General features: G+C 43.6%; 1 protein-coding gene across 1 annotated transcript; it reads left to right on the top strand.

The window, feature by feature from the left end:
• Positions 1 to 2972: 2972 nt before the first annotated feature.
• On the top strand, positions 2973 to 19826 carry LOC108933984 (pikachurin-like). The gene is made up of 24 exons (XM_018751444.2): positions 2973 to 3077; positions 7442 to 7551; positions 9362 to 9448; positions 10042 to 10068; positions 10212 to 10329; positions 10512 to 10647; positions 11415 to 11581; positions 11935 to 12050; positions 12130 to 12559; positions 13194 to 13294; positions 13477 to 13577; positions 13881 to 14025; positions 14108 to 14297; positions 14423 to 14548; positions 15555 to 15798; positions 16468 to 16579; positions 16665 to 16781; positions 16896 to 17076; positions 17564 to 17587; positions 17778 to 17856; positions 18384 to 18527; positions 18625 to 18708; positions 19155 to 19258; positions 19578 to 19826. Exons 1-24 carry the CDS (start codon positions 2978 to 2980, stop codon positions 19727 to 19729), a joined length of 3195 nt encoding a protein of 1064 aa, XP_018606960.2. The 5' UTR covers positions 2973 to 2977; the 3' UTR covers positions 19730 to 19826.
• The last annotated feature ends 4995 nt before the right edge of the window (positions 19827 to 24821 follow it).

Here is a 24821-nt window from a genome sequence, read left to right as displayed (position 1 = left end):
TACAATTTGTACATTACATTAAGAGAAAGAGACATGGCTTCAGACATGATTCTTAAGTAAACCTAGTTTGTTACTTTCCACTTGATGCACCGATGCTCATTGCTTGAGTAGGTGCATAAAATGCAGGATAGATGAATCCTGATAACCTTCTTACAATTTTTTTATGAGGTACACAAACATTCATACACACCAAGTTAATAAAAATACCACCCACAACAACACAACTACAAACACTGAAGTGTGCTCACATGGAGTACCAGATGGGGCAGTGGTTAGAGTCATCCCCTTGCTGTTGAAAGACCCGGGTTTGAATTTGTGTTCCTGCTGTAACACCCTTGAGCAAGGTACCTATACTGGATTGCTTTCGGAATACAGTAAATAAAACAGAGGTATAAACAGACAAATTATAAGCAGCTAAGTATAAAGACTTGACATTGAAAGTCACTTTAGAGTAAAGTGTCGGCAAAATAAGAAAATTATACACCTGCTTTTAGTTACTGGACATTGACAATATGCAAATATTGGTAACACTGATAAAAATAAAAGCTTCCAAAGTGTGAATTTATTGGTAACACTTCTGATATGAATCACTACCACAGCATTTGCAGGTCTTTAATATCAAATGGAAGAAATTAGACATTTGTGATTGTGAGTTTCCGGTAAGTGATAACTGACTAGTTGGGGCACTTCACACTTTTGTGTCCATTCTACCGTTCAAACCATATCACCAGGACACTATACGGTAGGGTTTTCCTGAGCTGTGTAAGTTATGGTGTAAGGGAGTAACTGAAGACATTCTGATTCTGTAATTGATTTTGCTTGCAGAGGACATCACTTCTGATATCCTACATGGTGGATGGTGAGGAGTGGGAGCTGCCAGCCCCTGCCCAGATGGACACACCCTAACTACAATCACACTGGGGTTTTCCAGAGGCGGTCAGAAAAGCATTTTTTGCCTATTTTCAGACCCAATATAACCATGTGTATGTGTGTACTTCTTTCTTTCACTTGCCCAGAGAAAACAAAAAGCTAAACCACTAACAGGCCTGTTTTCCCTGTTATTTTGATCAAAGCTAGCAGAGGAACTTTTCACTGCACCCTTTAAACAAGCTAAAAAGGCATAAAAATACAGCACAAATACAGTAAACAAAGCTAAATGAGAAATTACAATTGCAGAGAATTTTATTGTATTATGAATATTTCATTACAGTGAAAAGTTTGTTGCTCATTACCTTGTATTAAAGAAATGCACTGAAAAAAACTAAAATTTCTATTTAGCGTTACACTAATCCTGTAGTCATTAAAATTACCAACAATGTTTATATTTATAATTATTACAAGTATAACCATTAATTTACTTGTCCTTGGATCATATGAAAGCCTATAGTTCCTTGATTGGCTCTGCTGGTTGTTTTGGTGACCAAAATTTGAGTTTAGTGGTGGGTTTGAGAAGCCTTTCTGTAGCTGTTCCATTGTGAATGAGTGATTGATGAATGGAAGCATAGGAGTACGGCTAACATGCTGTCCCATACTTTCACGTCCATAAAACTCCCCATAAACACCAAGTTTGTTCATTTTAATTTGCAAGCTTATTGTCATTTTTGAATATCTGAGGCTAATTTAATACAAAACAACTGTTCTAAACCATTGTCCAAGCTTACCTTTACCTTTAAAGGAAGGATAACTGCTTGTTTTCAATAAAATCATGTTGATTCTTGCTATATCTTTCTTTTCTCATGAATGTGTTTAATTAAATACATTTTAGCGCCTCCTCTAGGTGTTTCTATATTGGTCTGACTATCTGTAGCAGTCTCAAAGTCTCCATGTGGGTGGATTAGAGGACATTATCCTCTTAACCTGAAATCCTCCCACTCACAATTCCTCACTGTCCACTTCTTCAGCTCTTATATACAGAACTCTGACATACAAGCTCTTCACCCACAGTTCTTCAGTAACTTCTCTTCAGCATATCTTCACCCACACCTTTTCACATAGTTCTTCCCCCATATCCCTTCACCTACAGTAATTCATCCAGTTTTTCATCTTCATCTCTTCACCCACTTCTTCTCCCCCAAATCCCTTCACCCACAGCTTTCTACCTGTAGCTCTTCATCCACATCTTTTGACCTGTAGTTCTTCATCCACATCCCTTCACCCACAGTAATCATCCAGTTTTTCATCTTCATCTCTTCACTCACTTCTTTTCCTCCAAAATCCCCTTCATTTACATCTTTTCACCCATAGTTCTTCCTCCACATCCCTTCACCTACAGTAAATCATTCATAGTTTTTCACCTTCCTCTCTTCACCCACTTCTTCTCCCCCAAATCCCTTCACCCACAGCTTTCTACCTGTAGCTCTTCAACCACATCTTTTGACCAGTAGTTCTTCATCCACTTCCCTTCACCCACAGTATTTCATTCAGTTTTTCACCTTCATCACTTCACCCAATTTTCCCCCCTAATCCCTTCACCGACAGCTTTTTACCTGTAGTTCTTCACCCACATCTTCCCCCCCAAAATCCCTTCACCCGCAGCTCTTCACCAACATGCCTCACCCACAGTCATTCGTTGTAGGTGAGGAGTGTCTCAACCACCACAAACAGCGCTTCACTCCTACCACAGTGGTTCCACACAGACAGTGTGGGTCAAAAAGTTGTTTCTCTCAGAGCACTCGAGCTCCAAGGGATCTTCTTCTAGCAGCGTAATCTTATCAAACGGTCAAACCTCCATTCCTCCCTTCCTCCGTCCTCCGTCCCCCCTCCTTTCTCCCCGCTGCCATACACACACCCTGGGCTCGGAGGGACCGCACTCTCTCCGCCACCGCGAAGGACGCAATAACCGCCACACACACTGCCATACATACGTTTCGACTGAAAGTTGTTCCTGAAAAATAACGCGATTTTTTGAAATACACCGTTTCAAGAGTATTTATATACGAAACTTTTACAAACTTTGAAACGTCTGTCTCTGCCAGTCATGTTGCTGAGCATCCACAGAGGCTGGGTTCTCATGATTTACATGATTTCCTCGTTTAATGTGCATTTTTGTGCAAAGAGGAGCAATTTTAGAAAATCCGGTAAGTGGCATTAATTTAACGTTTTGCGTAAGATCACGGGGAGTGAACTATTCGCCTTTCTAACAAGTATCGCTTGGGAGGGATGATAAGTGTGGCTCTGGAGCTTCGCTCGTCCGCGGGACGTGACTTTATTTCGCGAGCAGCGCTTCGTTACACGTGACGCGTAGCTATCGTTCAAAACGGGGCTGAGGAAAAACGACCGCGAATATTGTACGAATTGCGGTCGACGAATACGTTTTATTTACAGACTTTGGCGTTCGACTTACTGATCATGTCCTGTCTTCGAACATAATTCAATAAAATTTAATTTCGAATGCAGTTGTGACTTTCTGGCGCGCTTGTGACTCTGATATATTGTCTGCTGGGCATATTGATTATATAAGAGAAGGTAGAGGAGCCGCGAGGGGAACATTCATTCATTGTTGGTTCATTGTTCAAGAAAGGCTTCATGTGTCCTATTGTGTAATATGAACGTTTTGTCCCCTTAAATATTTACGTTTATTCATTTAGCTGGGCAATAATTACGTTGTTCAAAGGTACTACAGTAAAAAGTGGGAATTGAACCTGTGACCTTAGCCTAGGTGCAAAGGCACCACTTCTAATCCTCTATGCTACCAGCTGTGCCTCAAGAGCTTGCAGACCTGAGGTAAAATGTTAACATGAGCCATTTGGTGCCCCAAACAACCAATTATCATGTGATTAATGGTTAGAAAATATAGTAAGTTATTTTTCTCCTGAAAACAAGTATAAAATGGCTCGTCTGTGAACGTCACTCACGTACTAAGACTTAAGTGAGAAAGGAAGGCTGGGGTCATGGTGGGGGCAAAGAAATAGTGCCGACATCTGTGGGCCCTACACCTGGGATGTGTGTCTTCCCTCCTGCAGGGTTACCCGCTTGACTTTCGGTGTGTGTATGCGCATTTAAGGGCACGCTTAATCATCGTATGTTCCGACATACTGTATATCGACAACATTCAAGTGTACTGAAGCGGGAAAGTGTAGAACCAGGCAAGACTGAAAATCACGTCTCTGAAGTGATTCGCCAGTGTGAGCAACGTGCTCTCAGTTGTGCTCATCCACATGAAGAGTTTGGGCATAAGTACACTTAAGGTCTTCTTAAATCAGCCTGAGCCAAGAAAGAATCTGAGTCAGTGATTTGTTATATTATGCACAGTACATGATGATGATTATTACTTAGTATTTCGCTAATACTTTTGTCCAAGGTGATTTACACTGCTTGATGCCTTGCACTATGCTGCTTAGAGTTTTGTACTCATCCACAGTGCAGACTGAGGTTAAACACTTGCTTATGCACATACTGCAGGAAATTTGGAGTCACCAACTCACCATGATGACTTTGGACTCTGGGAGGAAACGGGAGCACCAGGAGGAAACCCATGTGATCATGTCAGCTCCGTACAGAGCGACGTGGTTTGGAACCCATGTCTGAATTCACAGCCTGGGAAATGCAAGGTACCCAGGCTACCTGTTGTGCCACTGTTATCTGAGAAATTGAGTACTTCCTTCAAAAGATTGATGCCGAGTATTTCTGCAGTGGTACCGTGGTATTTTGGCACAGCAGGTAGGACTAGTACCTCATAGCTTCTGTGTTCAGACATGGGTTTGAATCCAGGTCAGTCTTTGCAGAATTTAAATGTTCTCCCTGTCTTCACAACAGTTCCCTTGGGAGCCTCTGGTTCTGTCCCACAGTCCAACAATGTATTTCAGTTGAATTGTGACCTCTAAATGGCCTGTAGTGTTGTTATGTGTGGTGTTACACTGATCTGCTCTATAGATGGGTGTATTATATTATAGGAATGAATTATATACTATGAATTATATTGTATTTAGTGCATTGTATCTACTACTGTGAGTTGCCTTGCATAAAGGTGTCAGCTAAATACTACCTAGTAACCATTTTATGTTGCTTTGAAGAAAAGTATCACTTCAATATAAATGGGCCAGATCAGCACATTTAAGGAAACCGACTGCACCTCAAAAATCTGACACTTATACTTTGAGACCCTCTATTCTGTACTCCCCTGTTACACAGGAGGATCTGCACTAGACACATGGACTCTGTAACATTCTGGGTAACTTTGTGAGCATAAGGATTTCAACAGTAACAACAGAATTATTTGTTTTTATCTCAAGTGGAAGCTTCTGTTGTAAGCAGAATCAGAATCAGCTTTGTTCGCCAAGTATACCTGAGCATACAAGGAATACAAGAACGCTGAGTCGCTGAGGTTAGTGGCAACCCAATGCGTGTTGTGAGAGTTGCATTTATATTATTAAATGACCCTGAGGTTTTTAGCAGAAAGGAGCCACAGTCTATACAAATTTCAGTGTTAATGTGCGGTGAGCGGTTGGAGTCCGATGACTTCTTGGAGTGTTGATATTTGCAGTTGTGCTTCTGAATCCATTAGTTGTGGAGTTTTTGGGTTATTGGATGATGGAGATGAACTGAAGCAAAGTTGTGATGATTGGTATCTGATGTTTTAACTGGTGTTTAATATTTGTTTTGTTGAGTTTTTATTGAACTTTGTTTGAAAGATTTTGTATTTTGAGTTATGTGTTGCTGTTGTGGGGGGTGCGGTAGCGCAGTGGGTTGGACCACAGTCCTGCTGTCTGGTGGGTCTGGGGTTCGAGTCCCGCTTGGGGTACCTTGCGACGGACTGGCGTCCCGTCCTGGGTGTGTCCCCTCCCCCTCCGGCCTTACGCCCTGTGTTGCCGGGTAGGCTCTGGTTCCCCGCAACCCTGTATGGGACAAGCGGTTCTAAAAATGTGTGTTGCTGTTGTGTGTGTGTGTGAATTGTGTATTTGTATGGTCTTTTATTTTTAATTGGAGTTAATAAAGGATTTTAAAAAATCATGTGGTGAGCTAAGACCACACTGGTGCCCACAATGAAGCATATTCCCTTTCTGGGGTGGTATCACCAATATGGAATGATACATTTCACATTTAGGTGATGGTGTCCATGCCATTATACCACATCTTATAGTAAAGTGAAAACTAGGTGACTACAAAATCTGCTCAGGATTTTGAAGTGAATGAAGTCCTTTCTGTGACAAATTTGATGGGAAAATCTTGAAAGTTGTGTTAATTTCATTTTGCATGAAGCAAAGGGCTGGGAATTGTGATGAGATTGAAGTGGATGGGTGAACTCCAATTCTCACAGTTTCTGCCAAACATATGTTCCAGGAGTTTGTAAAACCAGACATTAGCAAGGTACCTAGGGGCTTTCCATAGTTGTCTGCTTGACACAATCACATAATCCCCTTGTAGTCTTTCAAATGAGTATAAACATTCGCAGTAAGGCCAGTCCACAGATATTTTTCTGTTCTGAGTTGACCTGGTACTGCTAATTAAAGCAGTTGATTATGGGAGACTCTCCTTATTGCTTTGTAATTGCTGTAGGATTTGCAGCTCTTTCAAACATAAACTTTACATAATACAATGGATTTATAAATTTCTCAATCAAAATTTTGTGAAACAAGTCATATTTCTGATTTTCCAGGCCAGTGACATTGGGGTGGGGGGCAGACAAACATCTTCTAGCATCATTCCAGATGTGTTCTTGACTGATGATATGGAGATTCAGTTGAAAGACAATGCTACCTCATTGGGGTCTTGCTGATTTCCTCTGCCATGTCCCATCATTGCTAATCATTTTACAGTAATGTTGCCACTTGTGACCATACAGTTAGCGTTGTCACGTCTTTGAGCAAGGTCTGGTACCTAAACAATAAGAAAGTGACATCAGCCCTGCGCCACCAGTGAAGTATCCTTTGCTTCTCAATGTTTTCTTGGGCATTGCTTATGTCTGAAGTTGTTCATGGTGACTGGAGGTGGAAACCAGTTAGGGGGGGATCTTGTTGCCTTTTTCATGATGACAATAAAAAGGTGACTAGATTATTCTCCACGTGGACAAGATGCTTTTTCGTCTTTCAGTTCTGGTGTTTGGTTTCGAGCACAGGTGGTCAGAAGCAGTGTTGTAATGAACACCAGCACATGATGCAGTTAATGAACTGATTGCCTTTTTGCAGAGCTGCAGAACCTTTGTTCATTAATTTACAAATGTTTTGGAATGTACTTTTGTTGTAGCACTGCAACATTTGAAAGTATGGTCTATGAAGAGCTGGATGGTGGCTTATGGCTTATAAAGTGTCACAGTTACTGTTTTGCTTCCTGTTGTGGGTAGGGAATTAGATTCAATTCTCTCAATAGTAGCTCTTTTTTGGGTTTTTCTGGTAAATGTAAAGGACTTCATGACATCTTGCTGGAAAAATGTGCTTTATGGAGTAAAATTTCTTTGACTGATGTGTTTGAAGTGTGTTCCTTCTCTATCTTCCTTCTATAACAGAGCGTCTCAGCCCACCCCTGGACATCCAGCTCGAGGCACTGAACTGCACAGCTTTCCGGGTTCAGTGGCGAATGCCCCGGCGCCATGTTAGCATCATCACTGGGTACAAGGTATGGTCTCCCCACAGAAAATTTGCATGATTTCACTGCCATCTTCATCAGTACTGGGTACGTGGCACAATCCACCCTCATTGGGACCAGATGGTAATGCCATTGTTTTTATGATCACTGGGTACAAAGTTACTGGTATAAATCACCATAAATGTTTCATTTGCACTATGCACATAAATATTCTCCATGCCAAACTCACAAATGTTGTGCACCAAAACCAAACAACAAAGAAGACTCAAAGAAACTTTCCCCCTAATCTCCATCATTGTGGTGTGTTGGTCTGCTTTTTTTACACGTCAATTTCTTTTTCCTATGGAACTCTGAGCACAGTAACCAATGAAGTGGGACTTGTGCTCTTTATTTTCTGTCCACAGTCTCTCACTGACTAAGGGAATGTGGCTGTACAGAGACTGTGCCTGTATGACTGATCATGGAACATAGGATTTTCGAAAATGCATTTAATGATGTCTTGGACATCACGGGTTCAAACAGGCCTATTTCGTTTAGAAAGTGTTTAAAATAACCAGTGAAGGCTGTTTGCTAAGGTTCTGTTTGAGAGTGTAATATAATCTCAGCAGTTCAGTTCATGGTTCAAATAACCTTTTGAAGGAAATATGTCTGTTTGGAGAAGGAAGCTCTGATCAGTCAGGATATTTTGTTTGCCTTTGGAGTAGCTTCAATTATGCAGGATGAAATTTTCATTTCTCTTCTAGGCAGCGCTAAGCTTTCTTTTAAGTTGACCAGAAAGTCAGTGCACCAAGAGACATCAGACCTGACTGAGGTGTGTGCGCTGCAGGAGCACACATCACTGGCTGCTAAATTATTACAGATAAAATAGAGCACTGAAAAAGGAAAAAATTATTTATTATTTCCTAATCAGCCTCATGACAGCTTTCTAAACTCATTTAGTTTGTAATAATTTTCCATCAGCTAGCAGTTCCCAGAAGAAGACTATGAAAAGATCAGACGGTAAGAGCAAGTATAGTTATGACTTGTGACTAATTCCTTGGTAAAAAATGTAAATGAAAGTCCTGGAGGAAGTTTGTTAAATGCTGTAGACTGGAACAATATTCTGTACTCCTTTATTCTTACATGTTCTGACCGCAGTGTTCCAAGTTCTGCTTCCATAGTCCGCTTAAACTTGATGTCATTACGAAGGTTTATATGGTGAGGTATCTATCCTCTGTCCCCACAAACAAGGCCCCTAAAATGAAGGGTTACAGAAGTTTACCTGCAGAAGTACTCTATCCACCCAAACTAGGCACACTCGGCTGGTGAGAGTCTCGGTGGGTTATCTGGTGAGATATTCTTCACGCGTTCAAATAAAGTCTGGTGGTTTTGAGATTAGAGAGGTGTAACTGCTGAGGTTTCGTGTATTAACCGAAATCAAGACTTGGAATTGCAAGGCGTCCCTTGTCGAACCACTCATGTCCCAGCGAATTGGTGGTTAGGTAGGTTTGCCTGGTTAAATGTTCTCTATGGAAGCTCTATTTTGTGGGCAGGTTGTTTCCAGTCTTGGTCTGGTGAACATTGAGCTTCTTAGAGCTGAGCAGTGCTGCAACCTTCTGCATTTCCTGTCTTCCTGCCAGACTTGGAGTAACTCCCTTGGGACATCGTTGTGACACTAGGAATTAGCATACTGACTATTTATAGATGAAGCAATTTAAGAATGTGCTTGCATTCTTGGAACAGCTTTCTGAGTCATATAGTGTTATACATGTTTGCTGTAGTTCATCAAGGAGTAGAACGTGGTTGGAAAAATACATACCTGTACGTGATCGATATACTGTATTTGTGCATGTGTTTACAGGTGTTTTATACAGAGATGAATAACAGTCAACCAGTCAACTCAATGGTGACTTTAGAAGTACCCCTCAGCCTGGACATGCTGGCCACGGTAAGCTGACACCCTTCTGCTGCCAATGTCCCCTGTCCTTCGGTTCTCCCTGCCCCATTTATGTTTCTCTTTTGCTTATACAATTTCTTCCTCTCCTCAACTCTTCTTTTTCTGTACTCTTGTTTTGCCTTCTTCTCCTCACCTCCTTATTTACCTTATTTCGTCCTGTACTTGGTTTCCCTCCATCTCCGGTTTCCTTATTTCCTCTTGTCGACTGCACTCTCCCACTCATTTGCAATGTTCTCTTTTCGTCCTTGCCTTCCTGCACTTTTCTTTTCTTTTTCCAGTTTCCCCTTGTTTTCTTTAAAACGATATTTCTGGACCTCTACAATTCAACAGAAAGCTTCTTTAGTCACATTGAGAATTATGAGTGAACAAAACACATTTTGGGAAATATTAGTGATTTTCACTGGTGCTGTAACAGAAAATCCTTGCAGTTTTGTACTAAATCGGTACTGAAGTAACCCCAGAAACACTTGTAGCAGAACTACTTGTACTCCAGTTTTCAGAACTTAAGTGTACTGAATTTTTTAAGCACAGGAGTTGTATGCTGAGGATTCATCACAGCCATGTTGCTCTCCCTTTGTTTTCAGGGCCAGTTTGATGGACAAGCAAGCTTTGTGAGTGCCATTAGCATTTAGTTTAGTGCATGCTCTAAAGAAATGAGTGCAGAAGTGATGCAGATAGTAGACTAAATTACGCTTGTGTTATGGCACATGTTGCAGTATCTCTGACTCCCTGCACCATTCTCTGGGTGTTGTAGGAGGTTGAGATTGGAAATCTGCGAGTGGCTACTGAGTATCAGGTCGGCGTCGGGGCCTATGGCTGGGCAGGAGAAGGGCGTCCCAGCATGCCTCGGGTCATCAGCACTGCATCACAAGGTAGGTTGTGGTTAGAGTTCGGTCTGACTGCCAGTGCTATGCAAGTTCAGTCGTCAGCATTACAAGCCCGTTAAGCTGTAATGTAAAACATGGTAATAATTTAATTAGGTGCAGGTTGGACACAGCTGTTAGATGCAGAGAAACTTGAAATCACTGTCACCACCCTCACCCCCTCCCAACAGAAACGTGCATGCCCCCCTCCCCTCCATTGCAGCCTGAGGCGATGCCAGTGTCTGACGTGGAGATAGCATTGTCATGGAGACGGGCCAAGAGCGAGGGCAGTGCTCCTATTCGTCACTTCTTGGTTTCTTACATCAGGTGAGGAGATACAGGTGCACTGAATATCTCCCTTCTGTGTTTGTAATGAGAACCTCTTAATAGTTTTTGAAAAGTTTTAATGGGGTAGTGGGAATGGATGTAGGCAGCGTGGGCAGGGCACGCAGGGCAGGGGCTGATGCCTGCTGTCATCTCAGTTCTGTGGCATGGTTTACAAAATGTTTCCTGAAACTGTCACTCCTTTGATTATTTTTTATGAAAGTGATTCTAATGCTGAACAATAAAGGACTGGAATATACTCCTTTCTGACAACAAGACCACCCACAGTCCAGTTTGTTGCCCCCAATCGCATAGAAAGCTTGCATAATGCATCTGGCACTCTTATGGATTTCTGCAATAAAAACCCATGTATTTGTATTGTCTCTGTCTTGTCCATAGTCTGTGGAGATGTATTCAAGAAGAATTTCATGATACTTGTACATGGAACCTGTACATATGACAATTATCTTGAAACTTGAACTTGAAACTTTAGCTTGAACTTGTAGTCTCTCTTTCTCTAAATTCCTGTCTTTTATTCTCTCTTCTAGTAAATCTGATGGTTTTTCTTGGAGAAATCCTCTACAGCGGTTTCCTCCTTTTCCATTACAACCCCTCTCTGATGATCTCTGTCTCATAAACCCTCTGAATACATTTAAATTCACATTTATTTGTTCGTTTAGCAGACACTTTTCTTCAAAGTGATGTATAATTCAGTCTATAGCAAATTATTTTCTGATAGTCACTCCTGTCTCTAATAATCTCTCCTCCAGGACAGAGCTGGACTCTGAGTGGACGTCAATCCAAGAGCCTGTTGAAGCAAATTCAATGGTCCTGAAGGGCTTGATTCCTGACACCCAGTACCAGTTTGTCATCCGAGCAGTAAACGTACACGGAGTCAGTCCACCCAGCAGCATAAGTGACCCAGTCAGGACCTTCAGTGAGTGATTTGTCAGAGTACTGGGTGGTTGTGTGTGACCTTATGTCAGTCTGAAAGAGTATGAGCTTTTGGTTGAGGTCTCCTTTTACACCATTTGACATGTTGAATTGTGAAATCATAGCCTGTACATTAAATTCCCATGAGAAGTTTACTGGTGGGCAGTGTCTTAGGGCTAAAATTTAAGTTTGGCTCAAGAGTCATCTGTATATTTGCTTGTGTTATGTTGTCTTTGGATTTTAATTGAAAACAGCAGCATTACACATGTAACATTTGACATCGTGTATCCGTATATGATACAAATTGATTTTCACTAGCAGCCAAACCTTAGTAAGAGCCACCACCTCCTGATGCAGGCAAAGAAGTAGTGGGCGGTGGCCACAATGTCCAGCGCTACATCACTGACACAGAGGCCATGGATGGCGACCTCACCGAAGCGGATGACTCTGATTATGACATATATATTGAGGAGGTGAGAATTTTTCAGAAAAACTATGCAAATATAAAATAATTTCATCTGCGGGTGGTTAATGGTTTTCCTTTTACTGTAGCTGAAGCCCTTTCCTGCTGTCAGTGGAATTAATAAGAAGTTCCAGATGACAACCAGAACAGGAACTCCAGCCTCCCAGGCAGGAAGGGAGAGTGTGACAAGGGAGATGATCACCGCTGATTCCACCGCCACTACGACCGCACCAGACACCTTCTCTTTCTCCCCCATTTTGCCCATCCTAAACTCCCTCCTTCCATCCTCCACTATCTTTCCTCCCTCCTATCCCACCACAGCTCTGCCCCCAGCTCCACCACAACGTCCAGCCCCTCATGTTCCAATGACACGGTGGACAGGTAGCATACCACGCCTCTATGCCCTGCACTGTGAGGACACTGTTTGCCCGCCAGACAGCTTCTGTGCCAGTGACTACTACAGTGGTGGCTCACGATGCCACTGTATCCTGGGGCGAGGAGGGGATATCTGCTCTCAAGGTGAGCACTGTAACTGCAGGGACCACAGTGTTATAGTCAGGCAGTGCAGAATTACAGAAAGTGTGCAGTCACAAACAAGAAATGTACAGTTAAGTCAAGATGGTAGCGTGACAGGTTGGCCCAGCAACTGTGCAGTGGAATTGAATGTAGGTTCAGATTTGGCTCATTCTGCAGTTTGCATTTCCTCTTTCGTTTCCTTTGGTGCTCAAAGTGTACTGGTCACTCTAAATAGTGTGAGTAGTGTGTATTTGTGAGTGAGCGTGTTACATTTCTCTAATTTATGAATGAGTGAATGATTTTTGCAAGTTTAGTTCAGTGTGTCCTGCACTGTAAGTCACGTTGGATGAAAGTGTTAGCTACATATTAGTTAAGAATCATTGTATGCCGCTTTGGAGAAAAGCGACTCCTAAATGAATCAATGTAACTGTAAGATATCCGCAGAGACAGGCAGGCAGTACAGTCACAGATAGCCTGGCATCAAGTGCAGATACAAGCCCTGGCTTAAAGAGGCTACTCACAGTCATGAAGAGCAGGGAGAGATGGTCAAAGCTTGGAGTGCACAGACAGACAGGCAACACGTACAGACGGAAAATGAACAGACAGAAATCTTTCTTTTGTCCCTCATCCATACTAGAGGTGGCAGTACAGTTCCCCAAGTTCTACGGCTACTCCTACATGACCTTTGCATCCCTGAAGAACTCTTATCAGACATTTCAAATAAGCCTTGAGTTCAAGGTAAGGAGTTATCACACTAAGTCAAAACTGAACATTATTGGCCAGTGCTCTTGCCAGACATTAGTAAACTCCAGATACCTTCCATGGCAACATGCCAGTAGGAGGACACATCATTTTGGGAATATGAAAAGAGTGGACATTAAAGAGAACTCGCTTCTCTTTCTATCACCCTCTATTGTCAGGCAGATGCTGAAGATGGGGTGCTGCTGTACTGCGGGGAGAATGAACAAGGCCGCGGTGACTTTGCCTCGCTGGCGCTCATACGTCGTAAGCTTCACTTTAGGTGGGCAGGGTCCAGGTGGACCTTTCAGTGAATTGCATGAAGTTAGAGACTCACCTCCTGGAGGGCATGCTTGAGCAGTGCTGATGTCTTGCCTTCCATGTTTTACCTAGAGGGTGTCAGGGGTCATGGCTTTTAGGTGTCAGAGTGGGGAGGACTGAGCAATTTTGAAAAGTCTGTCAGAAAGCATAAAAGTGCATCTTATGTGAACATTTTTGTTTTGGGTGGCCATGCACAAATGTCTGTGCTGGCAGTGCTTCTGTAGAATAAATGTTTAGTAGGACTTGTTTGGCTTATGTGCTGCAGGTTTAACTGTGGCACCGGTGTGGCTCATGTTGTGAGCAACAGCCCTGTGGTCCTTGGTCGATGGCACAGTGTTATTGTCTTCCGAGAGGGCTTGAATGGTTGGCTGAGACTGGATAATGATGCCCACGTGACAGGCCGCTCGCAGGTAAGGGTCCACCTGTGTGCTTTTCTGTGTGTGCTTCACAGGATGATTTTCTTACGCTGCTCTTTGCCGACATCCCCTGTAGGGGCAGTACACCAAGATTACATTCCGCAGCCCACTGTATGTGGGTGGGGGACCCAATGCATATGGGCTAGCCAGGGCGACAGGCACCAGTCGTGGGTTCCAGGGCTGCATTCAGACCCTCAGAATTAATGGCAAGACCATCGACTTACGACCCTGGCCCCTTGGTCGTGCGCTGGGTGGAGCCGATGTTGGTAAACTGAAACAGTGTTTTCATTTGTCCTGGACAATCGTTGCTCTGTTGTATGATGAATGAGGTTGACCCAATAGGAGATTCACTGTGTGTAATGAGTACTTTGTGTGTCCATTTACCTGGCAGGTGAGTGTAGTGACAGCATCTGTAAGGATGTCACTTGTCTCAATGGAGGGATATGCTTTGCCAATCGGGCCGACAGGTTCATCTGCCTGTGCCCCCTGGGCTTCCGGGGACTGCTGTGCCAAGAAAGTAAGTGGCAGCAAGCCTTCTTGCCTTTTCAGCACAAATCTGTTTGTTTCAGCTTGTCCTCAGATCACCTCCATTTCTAATTCTTTCACCGACTTTTTGTTGTAGTGACATTTAAGACTTTTAAAATAATTCCTGAGCTTTTGAAAACAGTTAAGACTGGAAGTCTGTTTGTAACTTCATTTGTTTGTAAGTCTAAAGACAATTTCACTATTAAGTCACAGTCAGTTAAATTGCAGTCTTGATTTATTTACAGGTAAGGTGCTGTGAAAACATACAGATACAGTTATAATGCGTAAAACTACTCTAAGACTTTCTTTTTGATGTACGGTGTAATGTTAGGTCCTTTTCCTAGTTGTCGAAGAGCCCGAGTTTGAATCGGTACTTCTGCTGTAACACTCTTGAGTAAAGTTCTTCCCCTGAATTACTCCAGTAAAACTTGTTTAACTGTATATGTGGATAAATAATTAAAACTAGTGTACAAACTTAGCATTTTAAGTTGCAAAATGAATTAATATTTATAACATTTCAATTAACTTCAAGATACATTAAATAAAGCAATTTAAAATGATTGAAAATTAAAATACATAGTTTTTACAAACTCCTGTACGATGCCAATTGTTGGCTGACTCATCCCATAAAGTTATACAGCATATACAACATTTGTCATCATGTTATGTTCACCAGCACTGTAAACACTGTGGAAACCATCTAAGTGAAGGTCATCCCACACTGCTATTTGATTTGGGTATGTTTTACTGACATCTATCAGCGTAAATACAGGTTGCATGTGTACCACAACAAACAGAAATTTTGGAAAGTGGAAAAGAGAAGAAATACAATATAAAATATAAGCAGTATATAAATAAAACTAGAAAATGTCAGTATCTTCGAACGTTCATAATAAGAATGTCGGTAAAGTAAGGAGCTGGTCCAATGTGAATTTATTGTACGTATATGTAATTGAATTTTTCCAACAGAGCTACATGGGTCCTTTGTGTTTCTCCAGGTTTCTTACTGTCCTTGCCACATTTCAATGAGACCCTGCTGTCGTATACCAGTGCCCCCTGGCCTCAGGACTCCAAGCACTACTTGTCTTTCATGGAGTTTGAGATTACTTTCCAGCCCACATCCCCTGATGGCACACTGCTCTACAGTGAAGATACAGACAGCCAGGACTTTCTGTCAGTCACCCTTGTGGGCGGGTACATAGAATTCCGCTTTGACTGTGGTTCTGGGCCAGCCATTCTGAGGTAAGCCTCACTGCTGGACTTAGATGACCAAACACTGGTGCGTATAGTGGAGAGAAACAAACTTAACTTTACTTAAGAATCACACATCTGCAGCTATGTCTCTTTCTCCTAATGTAATGCACAAATTGTATTCTCTGAGCTGTACGTCACTTTGGAGAAAAGCATCTGCTAAATGAATAAATGTAAATGTAAATGTAAACAGCTGGCTTTGAGAGTGGCAGAGGTCTTACGGGAAGTAAAGTACAGAGAAACTCTAAACAGCCTTTGCAACCTGTAGCCCAGAGCTTGAGCTCCGAGTTGTTATTCCAGTTGGAGTTCAAACTCAGCACTGGACTCAGTTTGGCTCCCCCTGATTTCTGCCCACAAAATTAAGAACAGCTTGCTGTTCTGATGCTAACCAAAAAAGAAAAACTATGAGCTAAATAATTAAACTGCGCCAGGATAGGGGGTAATTTTGTAATAGAATCTTGAAGAGGTGCTCATAAATACTGAAGAATGAGGCCATTTTTGAGGAAAACAGTACTATTAGGCCACAAGAAAGAATAAAACTCACACACTGAATATATTTTCTATTGTCTAGTTGTATAATGTGTATGATTTCTGAAGCCTTGTCTGTGACTGGTGTGAAGTGAGCAGGTTTGATCGTTACTTTCCTGTTGGTGTTTGCAGGAGCGAGGAGCCCGTTAGCACGCACGCATGGCATGAGCTACGAGTGTCTCGTACAGCCAGGAGCGGCATCCTGCAGGTGGACAACCAGGTGCCCACAGAGGGCGTGTCTGAGGTGGGTGGTACACAGACAATAGCGTGACCGTCTTGCCACGGTTTATGATCGGCTGAATTTGGTAACGGCACCTTCCCTTTTGCAGGGAGCCTTCACTCAGATCAAGTGCAACACACTGTTGTTTGTGGGGGGTGTGCCCAGCTACAGCAGCACCAAGAGCAGCGCCCGTGTGCTGCGACCATTCAGTGGGAGCATTCAGAAAGTGCGTCCACACCTTGACTCCTTTGCTTAGGAGCAGTGGTGCCATGGCTAAAAGGCATTTTGAGAAAGTTTACTTCCTGTCACCTTCTCCACCGTTCCTCCTGGCCCTTTGTAGATCCTTCTGAATGACCGTGTGGTCCAACTGACCCAGGGTGGTGCTGTCGGGGTGAATGTGGACAATGCAGCACACCCCTGTGTCGGTCAGCCTTGTGCCAATGGTGGCACCTGCCGACCCAGGTGGGACGGATACGAGTGTGACTGTCCACTCGGCTACGACGGCAGGCACTGCCAGAAAGGTGAGACTTTGGCTCTACCCTCAACCATGCATCACCACTGTGTACCTGTGCACATGTGTGGTTGGTCTTGAAAACATTTTGCCCAAATTTAAGTAGGGATTGCATGTGCTGTGTCTCCACACATGGTGACTTTCCCCTTCTTATCCCAAAACCCTGACATGCTGTCATAGCCACCTATGTATTGCTTCCCGTTTCCACTATAACCTCTGCATGCTCAGGGGGCATGGTGGTGCAGTGGGTTGGACCGGGTCCTGCTCTCTGGTTGGTCTGGGGTTCAAGTCCCACTTGGGGTGCCTTGCGACAGACTGGTGTCCTGTCCTGGGTGTGTCCCCTCCCCCTCCAGCCTTATGCCCTGTGTTGCTGGGTTAGGCTCTGGCTCCCTGCAACCCTGCATGGGACAAGCAGTTCAGACAATGTGTGTGTGTGTGTCTCTGCATGCTAATGTCACTCCTCTGTTTCTCCTTTGTTTTCTGCTTCTGTGGGGCAGAGTGTGGGAATCATTGCTTGAACAGTAAGTTTATTTGTGCTTTTTAAAGTGTGTTGTCACTATACCAGCACTTTAGTGACCTTAGTGTGGTCTCACAAAAAAAATTTATTGTTGCCCTTTGTGCCTTATTAACTTTCCTTAAATAAAAACTGCACCACCAGCATCATCTAGTGGCTGCTTGGAGTGGACTCAACACATGCCTATACTTCTCCAGCAGTGACAGAGGCCATTGAAATCCCACAGTTCATTGGCCGGAGCTACCTCACCTATGACCACAGAGAAGTTCTCAAGAGGTGTGTGATCTACTGTGGGCCCCATTCCCAGGCAACCACAACCATATATGAACTGTACATTTATGTAGATGGAATGTTTATACGTATGCTACTTTCAAAGAGCAGTTCTCAGTCACTGCAGGGAGTCATTTTCAGCTTTGGTTGTGACGTTCCCCTTGTTGAAATATTAATCACAAAACTTAATGACCACTTTATACTCATATACATTCATCCCGTTATCCAGTCTCCAGATTTTCTCGATTCCGGTCTGAGATTATTCATACCACCTCTCATCGGTTGATCCGGATTGTCACTTATCCATTCTGCCACATCCAGTCTGGGACCATGACATTTAGTCCAACTTGATGAAGTCTGAAACCACATTTTAAAATTGTTCCAAGTGCATGTGTGTGAGAGAAACTTTTAGATACAATGGGCTGTGGGAAGCAGGTAGAAAGTACTCTGTGTCCGTGGTTCTGTAAGGGGATGTTTCTGTGATCAGAGTTCTGATGTCTGTGAACTCATAGCTCTGTCCATCCCCGGTCCAGGGTCTCTGGCTCAAGGACCAATGTGTTCATGCGATTCAAGAGCACAGCCAAGGATGGGCTTTTGATGTGGCGGGGGGACAGTGTCATGAGAGCCAGCAGTGATTTCGTGTCTCTTGGGCTACAGGATGGAGCGCTCATCTTTAGGTCTGTCTATCTGTCAGACTGCCTGTCTGTGTGTCTCTCTTTCAGCCTTTGTCTGTATGTTTTTTGGCATGACCTTACTGCCATTCTGTTTCTACAGCTACAACTTGGGCAGCGGCACTGCCACAGTGTTGGTGAATGGCACCTTTGGAGATGGCCGGTGGCACAGAGTCAAGGCAGTCAGGTTACTCTAATACCCTTGCTGAAGGAGTCACAATAAATATAAATCATGCGCTACATGCACAACAAAAATTGTCACTTGTTGACAGGGAGTGGAAACAAAACTTGTCCAAAAAGATAAAGAGCTGTTACAGATGGTTATTGTATACAGAAAAAGTCAAGACATTTGAAAGAAAAAATCAGAGCTCCATACTGTGTCTCCATAATGTCTGGTAATTGATAGATGCTGGTGACAGCCAGGCTACAAAGTGTAGCGCATTTCATGGTTTCAAGGCAGCAGACAGCATGATGTTGTATGAGCTGGAGTTGATTTAAAGGTTGAAAGTTCAAATCCTAGGAGAGACTCAGCTGTTTTTGCCTGGAGGTGAGTACTTCAGCCAGCGTGAAGATGAATACTATGTAGACAGGATAAAAATGCCTGTAGCAACTGACTCATCTGCCGACCCTTAGAGATGGACAGTCCGGGAAGCTGACAGTGGATGATTATGGAGCCAAAACTGCGAGATCACCAGGGAAGATGCGACAGCTCAACGTCAATGGTGTTCTGTATGTGGGTGAGTCAGGCCTGCTAGGTGGCATCTGCATCTGTGTCTAAATATTTTTTGCACATCTGCGAGTTTTGGCTGTTGACGATGCTGTATATCTGTATGTTTCGGTGAATCTGTCCTGTTGGTGGTGCTGTATGTCTGCATGATGCTGAGTTTTGCTGTTGGTGATGCTGTGTGTCTGTATGGTGGTCAGTCTGGCCTGTTGATGATACTGTATACATGTATGTTTTGGTGAGTTCAGCCTACACGTGTGCATGACTTTACACTGCTGGTGATTTTTTCTTAATGGTTGTAATTGTACTTCTGCCTTTGTTTCTTGCTTCAGGGGGAATGAAGGAGATTGCTCTGCACACCAACAGGCAGTACATGCAGGGGCTGGTGGGTTGTATTTCCCACTTTACCCTTTCCACCGATTATCACCTTTCTCTGGTGGAGGATGCAACTGATGGCAAGAACATCAACACTTGTAGTAACTAGAATCTGCAGCTGCCTGAAGTCGGCTGAGACCACAAACATACGGACTAAACAGTTTGGAGAACTGACTGTGAGGAGCTGAAGGCTGAAATTTGCTCAGCCTCCCAAGGAACTTTTGTTTATTGTAATCTTAGCAAAGACAAGTGCATACATTGTGGATTGTTTTTTGTTTTTTTGTAAAGATTATTTAAGAAAACCAAATGCGTAATTAAGGGTGCACAATGCAACACAAGATAAGGAAGAACTGACTGTCCTTCATAATCAATTAAATTTTGACAAAGTTTATAGATTTTTTCCTCTTTGCCCCAAACTTTTTTTGTTTTCTGACCAACCCAATTTTCCCCCGTGTAATACGACCCCAGTTGGTAGAGTGGTGTCATCATTAAGGTCCCTCCTAATAGCGCGGTAATTTGTAATGACATTGTCAATAAAGGTGATGTCAATATGAACCTCTGTAATGGTCAGTAAGGACGTCTCTTGATAAATTTATAGGCTAAAGGGTCCCCTGTGATCGGGCTGTGGTCAGTAAGGAACGCTGTCATCGGACTGTGGTAGCTTGGACATGTTAGACTAGGGAGGATTTCATTGGAGAGGTGTGTAGCTGACAGCTTCAATATAATTTTCATCTCTTTAGGGTTGTTGTAAATCATTCAATGTGAAAAATCATAAGTAATATAAGTAAACATTATTTAATATGCTCTATTTAATACTATATATTAATACAGTATATATTATATATTAATAATACTTATTAACTGTTGCTTAGCTGATGTCTTTGTCCAAGGTGACTTACAATTTTAGGTCTTCATACTAAGCTATTTACAGTTTTTACAAATTTTCCAGGAACATTTTTAGGTAAACACCTGTACCAAGGGCACAATAGCACAAGCAGGGTGTCATGCCCATGACCTCGTTGCGACTCAACGCACCTGTGGATAATCAGGGCGACGGAGCATAAAAGGACGACGTGGGACCGATCGGATTGCGGAACCTCATTGAGCCATCCGCTCACCCACGCCTGCGGTCTCCTGCGATCTCTCCTGCATCCTTGGTTTCCTCCTCGTCCTTGTTCCCGTGCCTCTTCCGGTTCCTGTTCCTGCTCTGCCCTGTTCCTGTCCTCCCCAAACCCAGTCCCCTGGTCTCCTGGTTTTCTTCGTACCCTGACCATTGGCCTAGTTTCTTGGACTACGACTTTTGATTCTCCTTTGTACTGATGTCTGCTCATCGGTGACCCTCGCTGCGATTTCTACTTTGCATTCTGCCTGTACCTTTTGTTGATCTTGTGGAGAATAAAACCGTGCAACCGCACTTGGGTCTGTCTCATCCTACCTGACATGACACAGAGACTAGAACTGTCTGTCTGTCTGTCTGCCTAGTCCTTCATTCATTGCTTCATCCCTTTATTTGTTCTTGGGAAAATGAAACAGAAGTGGTTGTGTACAATGTGCCAAAGCTAACAAGCCTCAAAAAGTGCTTCTCCTCCATGAAGTCTTTCACGCAGTGAACAATAACTGTCATTGTTCAAAGTACAGGAAAGACCAGTATTTCCTCTCAGCAAAAGCATGTTGTACCTTACAGAGAATATCCAACAACTCGCCCTTTATTTCCGGCTTTTTTCTTTGTCTCGAAAGAACAAACTGCTCTCAGCTCTGCACTTGAAATTACTCTGTCATCTAGACTGGATGACCATTTTACCAGGTTGTCTGAGAGTTACACAGTCGAAAAAGAGTGAGGAAGCCTGTACAAACTTTATGAATGTTGTTATGGTAACGGTGACTGGATGAGACAGCGATGCCTTCAGGTAGAACTGAGCAGTGTCTGATTTTGTCATTAGCGTCAGTGTAAGAAAACTATACGTTGTTTACTAACTGCTAAAAAATGAATTATTATTGACCTGAACTATGCTTACAAAAATGCACATACACACCTGCAGGAACATATTTATATGTACATTTACATTTATGCATGTGGTAAACACTTCTCCATAGCAACATACAACTCAGAGTAAAAAGAAGTGCTTCCCATACAATTATTGAACAGCTAATTTTTCTGATTTATCTGTTTTTTTCTTAGCTCTCATATTCCAGTAACTACCTATAGAAGTGACAACATGCACGTACACACACGCAGGACATACACACATTGAAATTGTATTTGTGCTCTGTAGACTGAGGTCTGCCAGTCATTGTGTTAAAAGATCCCTAATTAGACTGATGCTTTTCACAGGCCTCTTGCCCCCTGGGTGTGTGAGTGATGAGGGAGGGAGCTGGTCTAAATTCATCCTGCCCTAATCAGCTCAATAAATGGAAACATGGTCATTTTGCCCATGTTGGTTTTGGGGTCTTTGTGGGGAGCTGTCACTTGAGTTCCCCAAAGCGGCATCTGTCAGCAGCAGCAAAAGTGGTCCAGAAGAGTAAAGAGGCTTTCAAAAAGCTGCAAGGGGACTTAATATACCGTGTTTGTCCTGTGGAAGAGTGTGGAATGAGTGTTTTTGAATTTTTCTGGAGGATGAGTCTCAGAGCCTTTGTAGGAAATCTGGTGTGACACATATGTTCATTAAGGGTCCTCTGCTTCCTACACCGGCGCAACAAGAGCCACGTGACACACGACGGAAATGTTTCACACTTCTGGTAAATCAACTTAAAACACGTCTTAAATGTTCTATACTTACCTCCACTGGGGAGGTGTACTGCACTCAGTTACCTGTATTCATTTAGCTGATTCTTTGCTCCAAAGTGACCTACAATTGACCCACTTATCCAGATGGGTAATTTTAACTGGAGAAATTTTAGGGTGAGTACCGCACACCAGGGTACTACGGCAGGTGGTGGGATTAAAAAAACCGGAGAAATGGCGGCTCCAACCACTCTGTCACCTGCTGCCCTGTGCGACATACTATATCCAGAAGGAAGGCCTGCTTGGATCGGTTAGTTTCCTCCAGCTTTTCCTGGAGAGGGTGGTGGAGAGAGCAGGCTGAGCAGGCAGGCCCAAAGCTTCCTTTATACAGCGACAGTCTTCAGCTCCTCCTACGGGATCCCTAATTGTTTCTAGCGCCATCCAAGAGCTATAACCCCTCCAACGCATCCTCGGTCCACCCCGAGGTCTCCTTAAACCGAGACGCGCCTGATACAGCATCAGTGGGAGCTGACCAGAAGGCATTCTTATTGGATTGTCAAACCACCTAAACTTCATTGTCTCCTTTGGCTCATGCAGGCGACAAGTATTTTCCTTGTTTTTTCACCGTCCTGCGATGTGATGCCATACAGGTTCGGTTGTACAGCTCATCAGGCTGCGTTGAGGTTCGTTTTGACCAATATAGCCATAGCGCCCAACGTTATATCTCTAATATTACGAGACATTTCTGCGATTCTCTTGCTTTCGATGGCAATTAATTAGAGTGATCAATGTGATCATCTCACCCATCACCGAGCCACGGTATTAGTGCAATCACTTCGGTCACGTGTCTATTCCTCCCCCAGCGGAGCTCCAGGGGATGTGGTGTCGCTTAGATCCAGCCTTTCTTTCACACCTTGAATGATGGAGAATTGGGTGCTGGTGGGTGTCCTCCTAAAGCATGGAGCCCCAGCAGCGCCCAGCTGATCTCCACCGCAGAGTCCCTCCTCTTTCCTGCGCTCTCTGCTCCATGCCATCAGCAAAGTCTGTCATCTGCTTGTTTGTGGCCGTCCATCAGAGGAAGAGAGCAGTTGTGTCTGTCACAGAGGGAAGGAGCGCTGCTTAGGAAACCAGCCCTTCTGTTTGGGCTGCACACACCGGGGGCCAGCAGGGTAAGTGATCAGGGATCTTATTCTGGGTTCTGCCGCAGTCAGTTTATCCCCAGATCAGGCATCAGAAAAATTAACAAAAATAAACCAATCATATGAACGCTGCATTCTTTTACCACAAGAATGTGAATTAGGCAGCAATACAATGTTTTCTGATTCGAATGAAATGAGAACAAGTTGAATGTTTTATCAGCCTAAGCTTTGAGGAACTGAAGGTCCTAGCAGGTGGGGCTACTTTAGCACCACTGAGCTTAACTGGAAATGCTCAGTGAAAATATGGACTGGTATTTATGAATTTGTTTTGAAAAACAGGGCTAGGTAACAAAATAATATGAAATATGAGTACTATTTCAATTGTGAATGTGGTGAACTGTTCACAGCGTTTGAATTGTACGTAATTTATCTCCATTGGAACCTCTGCATCACTTGGACATGAACGGGGATGCTTATGTCTGGGCGAGGCATTCATAAGATATCGCAGGCAATGGCAGCGAGCAATCTGAGGACATCACCCCCGATGACTTGTTTTTGGGATTTCCTTCTCCTCCCGCTGTTTGTCTGTCCAAAATCAGAAGTCAGTGGTCGGAAGGGGTAGAAGTTGAGCGTCACCGGAGAAGCTCTGCTGAAGAGACGTTCCAACTTTTGGTCACTCCCTTGTGGACAAGTTGGCTTGGGGGGAATCCTGGGTGGTCTTTCCACAGACAAAATATACGTCTCTTTTACAGTAGCGCTCAGGTTTTGACGCGGCACCGGCCTTTATGGTGTTGTGGCTTTCTCCCTTAGACACAGTGGTATGTATACGGTATACGAGTGCCGGCTGGATCCCGTGCGCTCCCGTGTCAGATCAAGTGTCGCATTCCCACGCACTCTTTCATTACATTCCTGCGCGCTCCCGAATCCCTTACCTGTAAACTCTCACATCACGCTCCCTTACACTCTTCTCACATTCCTGTGCATCCCTGTATGTCATCTCCAGGCTCTCGTGTACCATGTTCCTCTTCGTATGCTCATCTGTCTCACCCCACTCCGGACACAACTACACCCATTCACACCCTATCGCCTCTAAACCCATGAAGGAAAGAAAAACACAAATTGTTTCTGTTTATGCGGACAGCAGGACTCATGCCGGCCTCTTATTAAAGCGATTGAAAGGAATGAGAAATGACAGTATGGTATTGGGAATCAATGCCTTGCTTCAGCGCTCCGATCTCCCGCCTCCTGCGGCGGAAAGGATCCCGGCCGGTGCGGCCGTACGACCCGCTTCGCTCAGTGTTAATTAGTACGCTGCTGATGACCGGCGCATCATAATGCGA

Source organism: Scleropages formosus, chromosome 6, assembly GCF_900964775.1.
Source record: "Scleropages formosus chromosome 6, fSclFor1.1, whole genome shotgun sequence".
NCBI lineage: Eukaryota > Metazoa > Chordata > Actinopteri > Osteoglossiformes > Osteoglossidae > Scleropages > Scleropages formosus.
Note: the sequence above shows the minus strand (reverse complement) of the source record. Positions and strands in the feature narration are given on the sequence as shown.

Bases quoted from the DNA above. Each gene is read 5' to 3' on its own strand.
- LOC108933984 (XM_018751444.2), top strand. From the start codon at position 2,978: ATGTTGCTGAGCATCCACAGAGGCTGGGTTCTCATGATTTACATGATT. The intron at 10,648-11,414 runs GTGAGGAGATAC...TCTCTCCTCCAG, and splicing joins TTCTTGGTTTCTTACATCAG to GACAGAGCTGGACTCTGAGT. The intron at 16,782-16,895 runs GTGCGTCCACAC...GGCCCTTTGTAG, and splicing joins TCAGTGGGAGCATTCAGAAA to ATCCTTCTGAATGACCGTGT.